The sequence below is a fragment of the Pantherophis guttatus genome, chromosome 14 (genome assembly GCF_059756535.1).
Source record: "Pantherophis guttatus breed Tessera chromosome 14, ASM5975653v1, whole genome shotgun sequence".
NCBI lineage: Eukaryota > Metazoa > Chordata > Lepidosauria > Squamata > Colubridae > Pantherophis > Pantherophis guttatus.
In genome coordinates this window covers 20,667,134-20,682,906 of record NC_142076.1, presented here as the reverse complement: position 1 = coordinate 20,682,906, position 15,773 = coordinate 20,667,134, and the positions used below count along the sequence as shown (strand labels likewise).

Genomic DNA, 15,773 nt, shown 5'->3' with positions numbered 1-15,773 from the left:
GAGATTAACATTATTTCACGGACACTAATGACTTTCAGAATGACAAGTTTTACTCACTGCTGCCTTCTCTGCCTTCAGCACCATTCATCTCTCTCTCTCTCTCTCTCTCTCGCTTCTCCCGGCTTTCGTTACAGCCTCCACCATCGATGGTGACTGATTCGTAGCTGATGTGCTTCTCCCCTTCCTTAAGCCGGCCTGCTGACTAATGGCACATGCTCCGGAGCCTTGCCGATTGTGCCAAGATATGAAGGGTTGCTGTGAGGGTGCGACTGGCGATCGTTCAAGAAAGCTATCCTGAGATGTATCGCCGGGTGACTGTTAAGGACTACCGATGTCTCCGGCCTGCAGGATACCCTTCCGGAGCCCTGATAAGAGAAGATCATTGCTCCACTTCTGATCAAGGCTGCAGCTATGGAGGTTTAACAATACATACAGAGTTGGAAGGGACCTTGGAGGTCATCTAGTCCAACCCCCTGCTCACACAGGAGACCTGTATTAGGGATTCGAACCGCCGAGCTTTCTGATCGACAAGCTCAGTGTCTTAGCCACGGAGCCACCTAGCCAGGAGGTGGGTCAATAGTATTAAGTATCTGGGGGGTGCAGATACAGTAACTAACAATCTGACTTTGGTCTCTTCCTACGTTATCTTTGGAGAAGAGTGCAAACCAGTGTTTGCATTTCCTGCGTGGGATGAGGGGAGCACATTTTTCTCCTTCTGTCCTGGCCACTTTTTACAGAGGCAGCACCGAGAGCGTCTTAACGAACTGCATCCCTGTTTGGTTTGGTGGTAGCAGAGCCTCAGATAGAAAGTCCCTACAGAGAGTGGTGAGGACAGTGGAGAGGATTATAGGAAGTTCGCTTCCCGTTATTCAGGATATTGTTTTTAAGTGCTATGTGCTTAGAGCTCGAGGCATTGCAAGAGGCCCCACACCCCCACTCCTCGGCCTGTTTCTGTCACTCCCCTCTGGGACGAGGTTTTGAAGTATCTATAGAAGGATTACTGGGACAGCTTTGTTCCTTATGCCATCCGTCTTGTAAACTTGCAGGATTCTTTTTTTTTTTTCTTTTCACCATGTATATGTATACATTCAAATTAGACTGTCATGTTTTTCTGTGTCATATATGTGTGTGTATGTGGGTATATGCATAATGGTTGTCTTTTGAGAGCTGAATGCAACAAAATTTCATTTTAATATATGCTGATTAGTGTAGATTTAAAGTGACAATAACTATAGTCTAATTCTAATATATTCTATTCATTTCATGTCTAGTCTAGTAGTCTATTCTATTCTATTCTATTCTATTCTATTCTATTCTATTCTATTCTATTCTATTCTATTCCATTCCATTCTAAATCTTATTCTATTCTATTCTATTCTATTCTATTCTATTCTATTCTATTCTATTCCATTCCATTCCATTCCATTCCAAATCTTATTCTATTCTATTCTATTCTATTCTATTCTATTCTATTCTATTCTATTCTATTCTATTCTATTCTATTCTATTCTATTCTATTCTATTCTATTCTATTCTTCTCCCGTATACACAGACTTCAACAGCTCTCCAGCCCACATTTAGCCGATATTTGCACATCCTCTTTTTAATTTCTGGGTGTATCAGCACTAAAACAGAAGAGAGCCAAGGACCAACTCGCTGTGTGCTTTGGAAGCAAAAAAGGTATCTCCACTCACGTTTGGAGATTTAAGCAAATGGAGCAAAGAAAACTGTGAAAGGGACCCACAAATGTGCCGTAAAGACTAATGACGGACATGGGGAGCAACGAAGAGAACGGCGGAAAACAGCACCCTGGAGGGTTTTCCTGAAGTTCCTTGCGTGCCGATAAACGGGATGGTTAAAATGCATGAAGACGTCCTTTATGGCGCGACATTTTTAAGATTAAATAAACGAAGACCTCCTTTATGCCCGCAACAATTAGCAAGGTTATTTATTTCCCATTTAAGCTGGTCTTCTTCGTACCACATTTGGAAAGCCTGAGGGAAAGGGAAGATTCCCACGCTTCAGGAGGGATTCCTACTTGGCCCTTCATCTACCATATTTTTCTGAGTATAAGACACACTTTTGTTCCCTCCTAAAAGAGGCTGAAAATTTGGGCGTGTCTTACACTCCGAATGTAACCCCGCCCACCCGCCGGCCCCCACCCTTCAGCCTCCGCGCGTCCTCTTCCTGGCTGCAGAGATTGCCACCAACAATGGCTTGTGTTTTTGGGCTCCGTGTGTTGCATTTTCAGCCTCCAAACACTCCATTTGAGAGCCCTTCAAGGCTGCGGGGATCGCCAAAGCACATTGCCGCCAATCGCTGCCCGAAAATGCGCCACATTTGGAGGCTGAAAACATGACGCACGGTGCCCAAAATGGCTACCTGGAACAGCTGCTGCCTTCTCTTACCCCTTCCGTGCTTCACCTGCTTTAGTCACTGGAGCTCCCTCCAACGATCAGCTGTGCTTTTGAAGCTGTTTTTCAGCCCCAACGCGGCGCTTGCGAACGAAGTAATCTTCCGCGTTTTGCCTGCTTTTCTAATTGCTGCTCCCTCCAACGATCAGCTGTGCTTTAGAAGCTGGTTTTTTTAGCCCCAACCAGCCCCAACTTCAAAACCAGCAAGTGAACTAATGTGCTGAAGCTGACCAGGCTAAGGATGCTAGCCAGATGAATACCTGGTAGGCAGAATTCCCCTCACCCCCTATTTTCCTCCCCAAAAACTAAGGTGCGTCTTATACTCCGAAAAATACGGTACATTTCTTGCTCAATCTTGGACCAAGAAAGATCTTTCCATTTGCCCAGACCTTCCATCACCTCTCTGGAGTTGTCTTATTCTGCCGGACCTCCTTCTGCTAGCTCTATGGTTTTAACAGCTTGGTGTATTCTCTCTGTTCGTGTTCGACAAGATTGCTTTTGTAGTGTGATTTGTATCCATGTGGGCATCCCATAATGGTTTCACAACTGAAGAACCAAAGACCAAATTCTTTTTCTTCCCCTCCAGGCTTGTGACTTTTCTTATCTCTTGACAGTTCAACCTGTCAAGGGAGGGAGAAGCAAAGGAGAAAGGAGTCATCCTCCCAAGTCATCCTCCCTCTCCATGCATCTTCAAAAAGATGGCCGTGTCTTCTCTGTGTCCTCAACTGAACTTGTGACCATAATATTTCCTCCCCCCACCCTCCACTCTTCCCCACCGCCATCCTCTCCTGGCAGAGGAGATACTGTGATCTCCTTCTCCACAAGGTCAATTGAAGGCTTCAGAGAAAGAGAAGTTGGCACATGTAAAGACTTAACACACAGAGTGTTGTTGCTTTAATCAGGGCAACCTGGTCCTTATTGGACGGAGCCATACTGCTTCGCCTTTCGCCTTTCAGCCCCAATCCAGGAGCCTTCCCAGGCAGTCGCTTTCGCGACAAACTATTTTTGTGTTGAATTTTTGTTTACCAACAAAGAAATAAAGGGAGACTAGTATAGATCTATTTCAAGCTATTTAGCTCTCATCAGCTAGCCATACCCTTTTGGAATTCGAACCTGGGCTACTTCAAAATTAGGTAGATGTATTAACTTCTAAGCCATGGGCGAGGCTTAGCAAGGAGAGCCCGCGGCTTAGAGATTAATATAGCTACCTAATTTTGAAGTAGCCCGGGTTCGAATCCCAGAAGGGTATGGCTAGCTGATGAGAGCTAAACAGCTTGAAGTACATCTATACTAAGATAAAGGTAAAGGTTCCCCTCACACATATGTCCCCTAGGTTCCCGACTCTAGGGGGCGGTGCTCATCTCTGTTTCAAAGCCGAAGAGCCAGCACTGTCCGAAGATGTCTCCGTGGTCATGTGGCCGGCATGACTCAACACCAAAGGCGCACGGAACGCTGTTCCCTTCCCACCAAAAGTGGTCCCTATTTTTCTACTTGCATTTTTTATGTGCTTTCGAACTGCTAGGTTGGCAGAAGCTGGGACAAGGAACGGGAACTCACCCCGTTATGCGGCACTAGGGATTCGAACCGCTGAACTGCCGACCTTTCGATCGACGAGCTCAGCGTCTTAGTCACTAAGCCACCGTGCCCCTTTTAGATCTATACCAGTTTCCCTTTATTTCTTTGTCGGTAAAATATAGAATAGAATAGAATAGAATAGAATAGAATAGAATAGAATAGAATAGAATAGAATAGAATAGAATAGAATAGAATAGAATAGAATAGAATAGAATAGAATAGAATTCTTTATTGGCCAAGTGTGATTGGACACACAAGGAATTTGTCTTGGTGCATACGCTCTCGGAGTACACAAAAGAATATAAATTCAACACTAACATGCAAACTGCCAACCAACCATGGGACAACTCTGCCCCCATGGCCCATCTTGCCCTGGGAAAGCATTTTGACCTATGTGTACACAGTATTTGACTTTGGAAGAATTTACATCTCCAAGATTGGGATATAAACATTTGCAGGCTCTATAGACAAATTCCTACATTGTCTCGTTAACACCTCGGTCATATTAATAGATCATTTTGGATCAGCGTTTACCTCTATTTAAATCTTCTGCTAGACTTCCTTTGCTATTTTTGCTTTCTTAGAAGGAAAAGACAGGGAAAAAAAATTGGATCGCTTAGTTAGGCAATTTAGTAAAAAAAAAAAAAAAAGGATTTCAGGAAAAAGCATTATTTTAATCTATGTTGCTCTGGGTTTGTTTGACTTACATAAAAGACAACGAAAAGGCCTTCATTTCTTTCCAAATCGTTTTGATTTCGACATTCCTTTGTCGTTTTATTTTTGACACCAAATAAAAAATCTGTTTGGATTAGTTTATGCATCTATGTACTCATTAAATCACGGGCTGAACATCCTCAGTCCCAGAACAGAGATAGAAACTGCTGAGATCTAAAGTAGATAAAGGCAAAATGCTTTTTATTGATGTGTTTGCTAATTTTTGTAGCTTTAGCCCCGTGGTCAGCATCGCATCATTAGACACAGGAAGTGGACCAAAAGAGCATCTTCAAATCAGGTTTTTCTCCAGACAGGCCAGACTTTAAAAATACTTCAAAGAACTCAACAAGAGACAGGCTCCAAGGAATTTATTTATCCCAAAGCTGAAGGTCATAGTTTAGAGCATGCCGTTCATTGCAACTTGAGGCTGGGCAGTTTCAGTGTTGCTTTGACAAGCCAAATAGTCTATAAAGACCTGAGAAGCTGATAAAATGAGTTTATTAATAGAGTGAATACTTGTAGCTCAAGGTTGCACTCTAGGGTCTTTCATGTTCTCTGTGCTTGGTTGTTTTCTTGCAGATGCTTCATGCTGCTGCACGAGCTCTGATGATGTTACCTAGTTGGGTCATGAAATGTCTGCAAGAAAGCAAGAAAGCTCGGAGGGCACCAAGGATCCCACAGTCCTCCTCCAATTCCTCCTCCTCCACTCCACAAAACCCTCTTCCAGCACTGATCATGTTACCTAGTTGGGTCATGAAACGTCCGCAAGAAAATTTCAAGCTATTTAGCTCCCGTCAGTTAGCCTTCACACCCTTCTGGGATTTGAACCTGGTGACACTTCAAAATTAGGTAGACGGATTAAACTCTAAACCACAGGTGAGGCTTAGCGAGGAGAGCCTGTGGCTTAGAGGATAATAAGGTAAAGGTGAAGGTTCCCCTCACACGTATGTGCTGGTCGTTCCCGACTCTAGGGGGCGGTGCTCATCTCCGTTTCAAAGCCGAAGAGCCAGCGCTGTCTGAAGACATCTCCATGGTCATGTGGCTTGCATGACTCAATGCCAAAGATGCACGGAACGCTGTTACCTTCCGACTCTGATGGTATTACCTAGTTGGGTCATGAAATGTCTGCAAGAAAGCTCGGAGAGCACCAAGGATCCCACAGTCCTCTTCCAATTCCTCTTCCTCCACGCCACAAAACCCACTCCCTTCCATCACTGATAATGTTACCTAGTTGGGTCATTAAACGTCTGCAAGAAAACAACCAGGCTCCGAGAGCACCAAGGACCCCACGTTCAGTCTATTCTTTCTATCCACACTTCTCCTGATAATGGGGAGCAGGCCTGCAGCCTTCATTCTCACCTTCCGCTCCCTATTCAGCACCTCCAGCGTGCACGAATAAAATAATGAACTCTCCATCCGCCTTCAAACCCAGCTGACGTCATTCGTCAAAGCACCTGCCAGTTGACTGTCTTCCTGCATAGAAGTTGTGTACCCCAAGTCGCACACACGCACACACACACACAAAAACAGCCTGGAAGGCTGAGCTTATGGGGGGCAAGTCGCTCATCCCCCGGGGGCCGCCCGCCAAGGTATCTCTTGACTTTCTCTGATTAAAATATCAATCTAATTGTAGGATTTATGTAGCCTCTCCTCGTTTAATATGGAAATTAGCCTCCAGGATCCCACTGCTTGGAAGATGTGTTACTCTGTTTACTTGATTAGAGAGGGAATTGCTGCTCCTGCTGTCACCACATTCAGATTTAAGTGACAACTCGGCATATCAGGAGCCACGTAACGCGGGACTTGACAACTTCAGAGCTTTGAATGCAGTCCTTCCGTCAACCAGCAGAGCTGACACTTGGCGGTTAGCTTTGCCGGAATGGGATTACATTCCCCTTTTAATGAAAGGGGCCCGCTGCCTTCAGAAGTCAGCTCCTTCCTAGATAAGCAGGAGAGGACAGGCAAAAAAAGCGGAATGTTACTCTTCAATGGGTATTCCCCATTGCTGCAGAATTACTCTCTATTTGCAACAATTTTGGTGGTCTGGGAGCTGGCAGCAGAGTCGAACAGTGAGGAGGTTGGAGAGGAACATGGGCCAGTCCTGGAGTCTGGGGAAGGCTCGGACGAGGGCTCTGCGTCGGAGGCAGAGAAAGGGCTGCCTCCGGAGCCTCCAGAGTCGGACCTCAGCAAGGCAGAGGAACAGGGGGAGCCTGTTCCCAGTCGCGCATTTTTTACCTGCTTTCGAACTGCTAGGTTGACAGAAGCTGGGACAAGTCACGGGAGTTCCCCCCGTTACGCAGCACTAGGGATTCGAACCGCTGAACTGCCGACCTTTCCATCGACAAGCTCAGCGTCTTAGCCACTGAGCCGCCACATCCCCTTGTGGAGTATATTATTTTTCAAGGGAGGGTGAAATAAGAACAATTGCTCAAAAATGTTGGAGCTTCCTTAGCTCTTAATTTGTAGCCAAATCTAGTTTTCTGGATTTGACTTGGCATGTTGTATGAACTCAGTCATGTCAACTTATGCTTAAACTAACACTAGACCACAAGATCCCCCACAGTTGTGTCTGAGAACTAGACTGAGAACCAGACAAGCTCAGCGTCTTAGCCACTGAGCCACCGCGTCCCTTAATAGCCCTGTCATACCGCAGGACAAATAAGAGCAACACTTCATCCAAAATTGGAGGCATGTTCTTCCGAACAAATGGGGTATTTATTGTGACGCATAATGCTTCGTTTGTACCTCTGTGCAGTGTGAGAACATATTCTTTGAATGACATTGACGTCTTACAGTAGACCCAACTTGACTTACCGTAGGGATGTCCAACCTCGGTAACTTTTAAGACTTGCGAACTTCAACTCCCAGATTTTCTTTGACTGGTTGGGGAATTCTGGGAGTTAAAAGTCCACAACTTGAAGTTTCCAAGGTTGGACACCTCTGGTCTACAGTTTGGTAGAAATACTTCCATATGGCCATCCTTAAGATACTTCTATTTCTGCCACCGAAACCAGTGGAATTACAAGGCCAACTTGAGTCCTGTAGGTCTATAATCTGAATGATATTATCTAGATAGGAGCACCCGCTATAAATTCCTGGGAAAAGAAGTGGGGAGACCATCTCACAATTTCCAGTTGGAAGTCTCATTGAGAATCCTAAAGTGGGTAGACATAACTCTGAACCATTCAAAGCCCTGAGATTCTTAATTTGCGTCTGGGAGGTTGAGGAACATCTACCAAAGAGTCTGTAGGACCTAAATGTTGAGAGAACCTCATACCCTTGCATCCTAACAGGTTCACAGGTTAGTGAGATTCAGGTTTTAGAAAGGACAAAACATATGAATTAGAGCAGCAGCCTGTTTTTGCCCAAAAGTCACTCTTAGTTAAGAGTCTGCGTTGGCAACGGGGAAGAATAGAAGACGGGACTCCATTGATGTCAGTTCGTTGGACACAAACAAAAGAAGGTTTTAGGTCCCTTAACTGCTCGTTATTCTTTCTCCTCCTGAAGGTAAAACTGCCTCGGGCTAAGAAACAATCTTCAGACAGCCCAGGAGGATTGGCATGACAGCTCTAAAAGAACATTTCTCTCTTTTCCCCTTGCCTTTTTCTAACCCACCGTGATCCCCAAAAACAAACATTCTTTCGGTTCCTGTCACTGTTGGGAGCCAGAAATGAAAGCTGCCCTCCAATCCTGGAGGAGTCAAGAAAATGCTCAGAAAACATTTTGTGGCCTTGCTGCTGGTGCCAACTCTGCTCTCTTTCTCTCCCTCATGAGTCCGCGGACACACGAACCTTAGCCTTTCTACATCTTAAACCCGCCTTTCGTGCTTTCCCTCTACACAACGGTTGAACAAGCGACAAATACGCGAAGGGGAACCTTCATCCCTCCAAGAGTCAGGACTCTAAGCTGGTGTTTCTCAAGCTTTGTAACTTGAAGGTTGGGTGGACTTCAACTCCCAGCATTCCCCAGCCAGGCATTCCACCCAGGGGAATGCTGGGAATTGAAGACCATCCATCGTCAAGTTGCCAAGGTTGAGAAACACTGCACTTGTTCTGACCTAGGCTCCCTTAACGAGTAGGAAGCAGGAATTGGTCCCGGCAAAACCTCTTTTATTTACACGACTGTGAATTACGTTCATTCACAGTCACCAAGGTTTGTCTAAACAGTTTTCCAAAAGAATATTTATCAACACAGACCTTATCTCGTTTGGCAAGCTGCCACGTAACTTGTTTCCAAACGCAGTACAAGGCAAAACTTGGCACAGAGTCTCTCAGAGTCACGGAGCGAACAAATTGTTTCCTGCAAAAGCCCCCTCCCTGTTCCCTCCCCTTTTGTTTCCTATGGGAGGGGCCAATCACCTCCAAGGTGTGGCTTTACTCCCAAATCGACCCTGCTTTCTGAGCTGTTCTTGTCTTCTGGCAGCTCTGCGCATGCACACACTGGGAACGGGCTCCAGCTGTTCCTCTGCCTCACTGCTGTCTAGCTCCCTCTCTGCCTCCGACGCAGAGCCCTCGTCCAAGCTTTCCCCAGCCCCCAGGACTGGCCCATGTTCCTCCCCAACCTCCTCACTGTCCGACTGCTAGCTGCCGGCGGGCCACAACAGCACTAAGTAGCAAATTTGGAGTTAAGCCTTACTTTGAGGGAGGGTCTCTACGGAAGGGGAGGTGCTGTGATGAGTTACAGTGATGTGGCCATTTCTAAGAAAGCACATTCCAAGCTAAGGATGGAGCATGACAAGAGGAAGCACAGTCCAGAAATGGACAGGAGACAGAAGAAGAGAATTAGGATAGCCATTTCCCAGACTCTCCCAGGTATATCCGTTGGGGAGAAAGTGGTATAGATTAAATCTGGCAAGATTCTGTCTATAGGATGCAAGTAAGTATAGAATTGAACTTTGGCTGGATTGTTTTAGGACATTCCAATATCTAAAGGGCTGCCCCAAAGAAGAGGGGGGCGACCTATTCTCCAAAGCACCTGAAGGCAGAACAAGAAGCAACGGATGGAAACTTACCAAGGAGAGATCTAACCTAGAACTAAGAAGAAATTTCCTTATAGTTAAAACAATTGATCAGTGGAACAGCTTGCCTCCAAAAGTTGTGGTTGCTCCAACACTGGAGGTTTTTAAGAAGAGACTGGACAGCCCAGTCTCTGAAATGGTCTAGGGTCTCCTGCTTGAGCAGGGGGTTGGACTAGAAGACCTCCAAGGTCCCTTCCGACTCGGTTATTCTGCTGTTCTGTTAAGAAATGTCAATGAATCCCTTTGAATGTTCTCAGAAGTGTTGATGTGAACATGATCAGGCACAGGGGTGGGTTGTATTTACCTTTACTACTGGTTTGCAACAGGATCGCGCGTGCGTGCGAAGCCTTGCTTCTGTGCATGCACAGATCACCGATGACAACATCCGGGATGGTGGGTGGAGCCTCCCACCGGTTTTACTACCGGTTCTTGCAAACCGGGTCCGAACCGGGGGCACCCACCACTGATCAAGTAGAACAGTTCCTACCTCTAACGGCGGAATGTTTTTGCCTCTCCAAACCCTGAAGTTGGTTTTAGGGACCCACCTGAGCCGTCTTTGCACCTGACTCGGTATTTATATCCTTCTGGCTCTCTTCCCTGTCCCCTTCAGCCCTCTTTAAGTTTTGAGCTTCTTTTCATTAGCTGCTCTCCCTTTTCTCTCTCTCTCTCTTAGCCTTTCCCGAGGAGCCGCAAAAGTTCAGACTGAATTTCAAAATCCCTTTCATCTTTTGATGCCCGGAGGGATGGCAACGTACGTTGGAGAAGAAATATAGCCCGGAGTTTTATAAATGTACTGTGACGTTCTTTGAGGCCAAGGAGATACGGCGATTTTTTGGGGGGGGGCGGGGGCACAAAGAGAAAGATCTGAAATAGCAATAACTAGCTTTTTTTATTATAAGTAGGCCAGTTTTTTTTGGGGGGGGATTTGTTTTTTGTTTTTTGATACGGTCCATTTGCTAATTCCACACCTGGAACAACAAAAAACAGTTGATCCTTTGTTCTGGATGAAAAGATAAGTGGCCCCACTGATGAATGCCAACTGGAACCAATTCTCTGGATAATCATTGCTTAGGCTACTCGTTGGTTGTCCAGCCAACAGGCGGATCCAATTTCCCTTCAAAGATTTAGCAGAAGCCATTCGGTTATTTTGTAAAATCCAACGGATCCTTCAGCAGGGATAGGGTTCGTTCAACTTTCTTAGGGAGTGATCAAAAGTCTTCCCCTTCTAAAAAAAACGAAGAAGAATTCTATGAGAAGTGGATCTCGTAAAACGGACCTTAGAGAAGACTTCTGCACCTGGGTTCTCGGCCTGGTGGCTGGGTGGGCGTGGCCATGCTGGGCGTGGCCTAGTCGGCCTCCTGCACCACGGCGGGGACGGACGGACATGTTTTTGCCCTCCCCGGGCTCCGGAGGCTTTTCTCGAGCTTCTGGGAGGGCAAAAACAGCCTCCCCACGCTCCAGAGACCCTCAGAAGGCCAGAAATGGGCCTGTTTCTGGCCTTCCTAAACTTCTGGTAGGCCTGTTTTTTGCCTTCCCTGAGCCTCCATGCAGGCCCTGCACTTACCTGTATCAAAAACGGGCCGTGTGGGGACTCCTAAGAGGGGGTGGGCAGGGCCATCCAGGAGTGGGATTTGGGGTTCTCCGAACTGCACAGAATCTTAGCTAGAGGTTCTACCGAACCCCTGCGAACCCCCAGCAGCCCCACCCCTGATTCTGCATCCATGTAGGTCACCATAAGGAGACGTTGACTGCGAGTAGGATCTACTCATTTATTTATTTTTTTCTTCAAGATATTTTCTTCCCCCATCTGAACTTTCTTCCAGTGTTATTACAATCTCTAATAATACTCTCTTTCCCCAGAACAGAATGCCAGAATGGAGAACAAAAGGCTCCATTATAAAATTAAAAGACAAAACCCAAACACTTATGATACAACTCCCGGTAATTATATAGTCATATCAAAATTGTCTACAAAGGAGAAGATGACACAAGGAACACGGGGGAGGGAGGCAACCCAACTCCGTTACATCATGGACCTATATTGTCAATCTTATTGGAAGCGTAAAAATGTAAAGGTAAAGGTTCCCCTCGCACATATGTGCTAGTCGTTCCCGAATCTAGGGGGCGGTGCTCATCTCTGTTTCAAAGCCAAAGAGCCAGCGCTGTCCGAAGACGTCTCCATGGTCATGTGGCCGGCATGACTCAACACCAAAGGCGCACGGAACCCTGTTACCTTCCCACCAAAGGTGGTCCCTATTTTTCTACTTGCATTTTTTATGTGCTTTCGAACTGCTAGGTTGGCAGAAGCTGGGACAACTAACGGGAGCTCACCCCATTCCGCAGCACTAGGGATTCGAACCGCTGAACAGCTGACCTTTCAATCGACAAGCTCAGCGTCTTAGCCACTGAGCCACTGCGTCCCCTTGTGTAGTATATTATTTTTCAAGGGAGGGTGGAATAAGAATAATTGCTCAAAAATGGAGCTTCCTTAGCTCTTCAGTTTGTCGCCAAATCTAGTTTTCTGGATTTTACTTGGCATGACTAATACTAGAGCACAAGAACCCCAACAGTTGTGTCTTAGAACTAGATTAAACATGACATTCTTGATTTGGGAACAAGCATGTAGACCCACAACTGGCAATAGCAATAGCCCTTAGACTTATATACCGCGTCACAGTGCTTTCCAACCCTCTCTAAGCGGTTTACAGAGTCAGCCTCTTGCCCCCAACAATCTGGGTCCTCATTTTACCTACCTCAGAAGGATGGAAGCAGAGGTGGTATTCAGCAGGTTCTGACCAGTTCTGGAGAACTGGTAGTGGAAATTTTGAGTAGTTTGGAAAACCAGTAGTAAAACTTCTGACTGGCCCCACCCCCATCTATTCTCTGTCTCCCATGTCCCAGTTGATCAGGAGGAAATGGGGATTTTGCAATAACCTTCCCCAGGAGTGGGGTGGGAATGGAGATTTTACAGTATCCTTCCCCTGCCACGCCCACCAAGCCACACCACACCCACCAAGCCACGCCCACAGAACCGGTAGTAAAAATTTTTTGAAACCCACCACTGGATGGAAGGCTGAGTCGACCTTGAGCCTGGTGAGATTCGATCTGCCAAACTGCTGGCAGTCGGTGATCAGCAGAAGTAGCCTGCAGTACTGCTCTCTGACCACTGCTCAACCATTCCCATGGTCTTAGGTAGATATGAGTCTTTTTCATCACCTCATGGCTAAAGGGATCGGCAATGCCACAAAGCCAACATTGAGAAGCATGCCGGCTGGGGAATTCTGGGAGTTGAAGTCTACCCATCTTCAAATTGCCAAGGTTGAAAAAAAAATTTGCCCTAACTGGATAAGAGATCATCACTGAATCCCAAGCTTTGAGGGTCATGGCCCACCTAGAGAATGAAGCTGCTGAAAGGTCTGCCCCCTTCACAAATCCCCTTCTCCAAATCGCCATTTTCATACCAAAGAAGACCAGAAGAACAGGGCCGGTCGGTCTCTAAACTGCCCCTCAAAAAAAAACCCGTCTTCCATGTTAAGGGGGACAATCAGAAAGCAAATGAGAAGAAGAAGCACGGCCAAGAAGCTCGGTGTCGAGATCCCCTCGCCACGCAGCGTGATGGTGGCAGCCGCGGATCCTGGCGCTATGCACATGAAGTTGGCCCCGGCGCTATACCTACCTGGACCGGCGGAAGGGGTGTTGGGCGGGGTGGCCGTTTGCACAGGTGGTGGTGGGTGTTTAGCATAATTAGTAGGAGGCCGGTCACACCGCCGTCGGAGCTAGGGTTTTGTTTAACTGCCCTTCCCCTGCTTTGCTGCAATTGCTGACTCATGCAGGGGCCGGGTGCGCTATCCGGAAGGGCGTGTGAGCCGATGTAATTATTGGGCGCGTGGGTTTAAAAGGCGTTGGGAGGCGGCTGCTCCCAACGCCGACTTTGTATGCCTTTTGCATTAAGTGTTTTCTTCGCCGCTGACGGTGCTAGCGACCGTTTGGAATAAACCGCTTACAGCAACTAAGACTTAGCAGCGTATGTTTTTCCGACGTCTCCTAGACACGCAGTTAGGAAGCTAGACACTCGGTGGCATGTGCCCAAAACTGCAAGACAATCTCCAGCGGCTGCTCTGAAGGATATTTAGCGCTTAGGATCACTTTGATACGTGGAGTCACATTTAATGGGCTCTGGCACCCCCATTGAAGCATCCCGATTATCTAAGCCAGAAATCGGAACTCTTTTAGCCAGGATGCGGCACAATCGTGTCCAAGGAGGAGGTTTAAATAGTGGCCAAGAAATTATTAGGCCAACCCATCAACACCGCCGTCCTTAATGTCTTCTTGATTATTTTTTTGTTGCTGTAATTATAATCCGCTGAACCTTAAATTCTGAACTGCTCTGGATTATAACAAATATCTCGGGCACGATAAAGCCTGGACCTCTACGGCTGCAGCCTCTGCAGCGGAGTTGAAAAATGTTATTCTCCGCTCAGAAATCCGAGGAGCAACTTACCCATCAATTAAAACTAACCGCAACGTTCCTCATACCGTTTCGATGGTCAAGTAGCCCTTGACTTGCCTAGTACACACACCATTTGCCACTCAACTGCCGGCGTGCGCTTTAGCCATCGACTTCATGAATTGCATTTCTGTACCGTCCAAGAGCCGGAAGCTCTCGGGGGGTCACGCAGAAGAGGTTAAAAATGCATAATAAAACTGAAAAGCTCGGCTAACGCAACACAGTGGCTCAAATCAATTAAGTGCATTGGAAAAACGCAACCTTGGATAGATAAATGAGAGAGCTAGGGATAGTGAGAGTGAGAGAGCAAGAGGGGAAGGAAGGAAGGAAGGAAGGAAGGAAGGAAGGAAGGAAGGAAGGAAGGAAGGAAGGAAGGAAGGAAAGAAGGAAGGAAAGGAGGGAGGGAGAGAGGAAGGTGGGTGGAGGGAAAGGGGCAGGGAGGGAAGGAGGGAGGGAGAGAGGGAGGGAAGGAAGGAAGGAAGGAAGGAAGGAAGGAAGGAAGGAAGGAAGGAAGGAAGGAAAGGAGGGAGGGAGAGAGGAAGGTGGGTGGAGGGAAAGGGGCAGGGAGGGAAGGAGGGAGGGAGAGAGGGAGGGAAGGAAGGAAGGAAGGAAAGGAGGGAGGGAGAGAGGAAGGTGGGTGGAGGGAAAGGGGCAGGGAGGGAAGGAGGGAGGAAGAGAGGGAGGGAGGGAAGGAAGGAAGGAAGGAAAGAAGGAAGGAAAGGAGGGAGGAAGGAAGGAAAGGAGGGAGGGAGAGAGGAAGATGGGTGGAGGGAAAGGGGCAGGGAGGGAAGAAAGGAAGGAAGGAAGGAAAGAAAAAAGGAGGGAGGGAGAGAGGAAGGTGGGTGGAGGGAAAGGGGCAGGGAGGGAGGGAGAGAAGGAAGGAAGGAAGGAAGGAAGGAAGGAAGGAAGGAAGGAAGGAAAGTAGGTGGCTGGGGAGTTCTGGATGTTGAAGTCAACCCTTCTTGAAGTTGCCAAGTTGTGTCTTGTGAAAGACACAACTGGATGGCTACCGAATCCATTCAAGGGCTGAACCAGGCTGACAGCACATTGGAGAGCCTTGCATTTGGCATTGGCATCAGACAGCTCTCCCAAAAACGGTGAAGCTGCTCTGATGGCAGAATCAGGAACCTACCCGCAATTTCAGGGTGGGATTGGAGATTTACGCCGCCCTCCAGTTTCCCTGAGAGAATGCTGGTGCTGCTGGTGCTGCTGGTTCCTCCCCCATCTCCACTTTCTAACATCCTGATCCGCTCGCGGAGACGTTCGCATTCCTCCCGCAGGTTCCCCATCTGCTCTTGACGCTGCTGCTTGGCCAGGCTGGCTGGGTTCATGGAGAAATGGAGTATTTTGGTTCGACCCGGATCGTGATAACCCTGCAAGGCACAGAAGCGGGGAGACAGCACCGTGAGAATGGATAAGAAGTAAAGAACTGGAAGCCGAGCCAGCTTTTCTTGAACCGTGCCGGTGGGAAAGAGCCAGCTGCAAATGAAGAGGAACGGTAATTGCACCAGCCCGTCCGGGAGATAGTTACTTTACACCTCGTTTA

General features: G+C 47.3%; 1 protein-coding gene across 4 annotated transcripts in view; it reads right to left on the bottom strand.

Moving 5' to 3' along the window:
• The window catches only part of MAD1L1 (mitotic arrest deficient 1 like 1), a 350,909-nt gene that overhangs the window by 120,277 nt on the left and 214,859 nt on the right, over positions 1-15,773 (bottom strand). For 3 of the 4 annotated variants that reach the window (XM_087878664.1, XM_087878666.1, XM_087878665.1), the window contains exon 16: positions 15,360-15,600. In XM_087878664.1, coding sequence (XP_087734790.1) covers positions 15,360-15,600 — 241 coding nt within the window. Of the gene's footprint in view, positions 1-10,590; positions 10,946-15,359; positions 15,601-15,773 lie in introns of those variants that run through there. The other variant, XM_087878667.1, reaches the window with a different exon arrangement.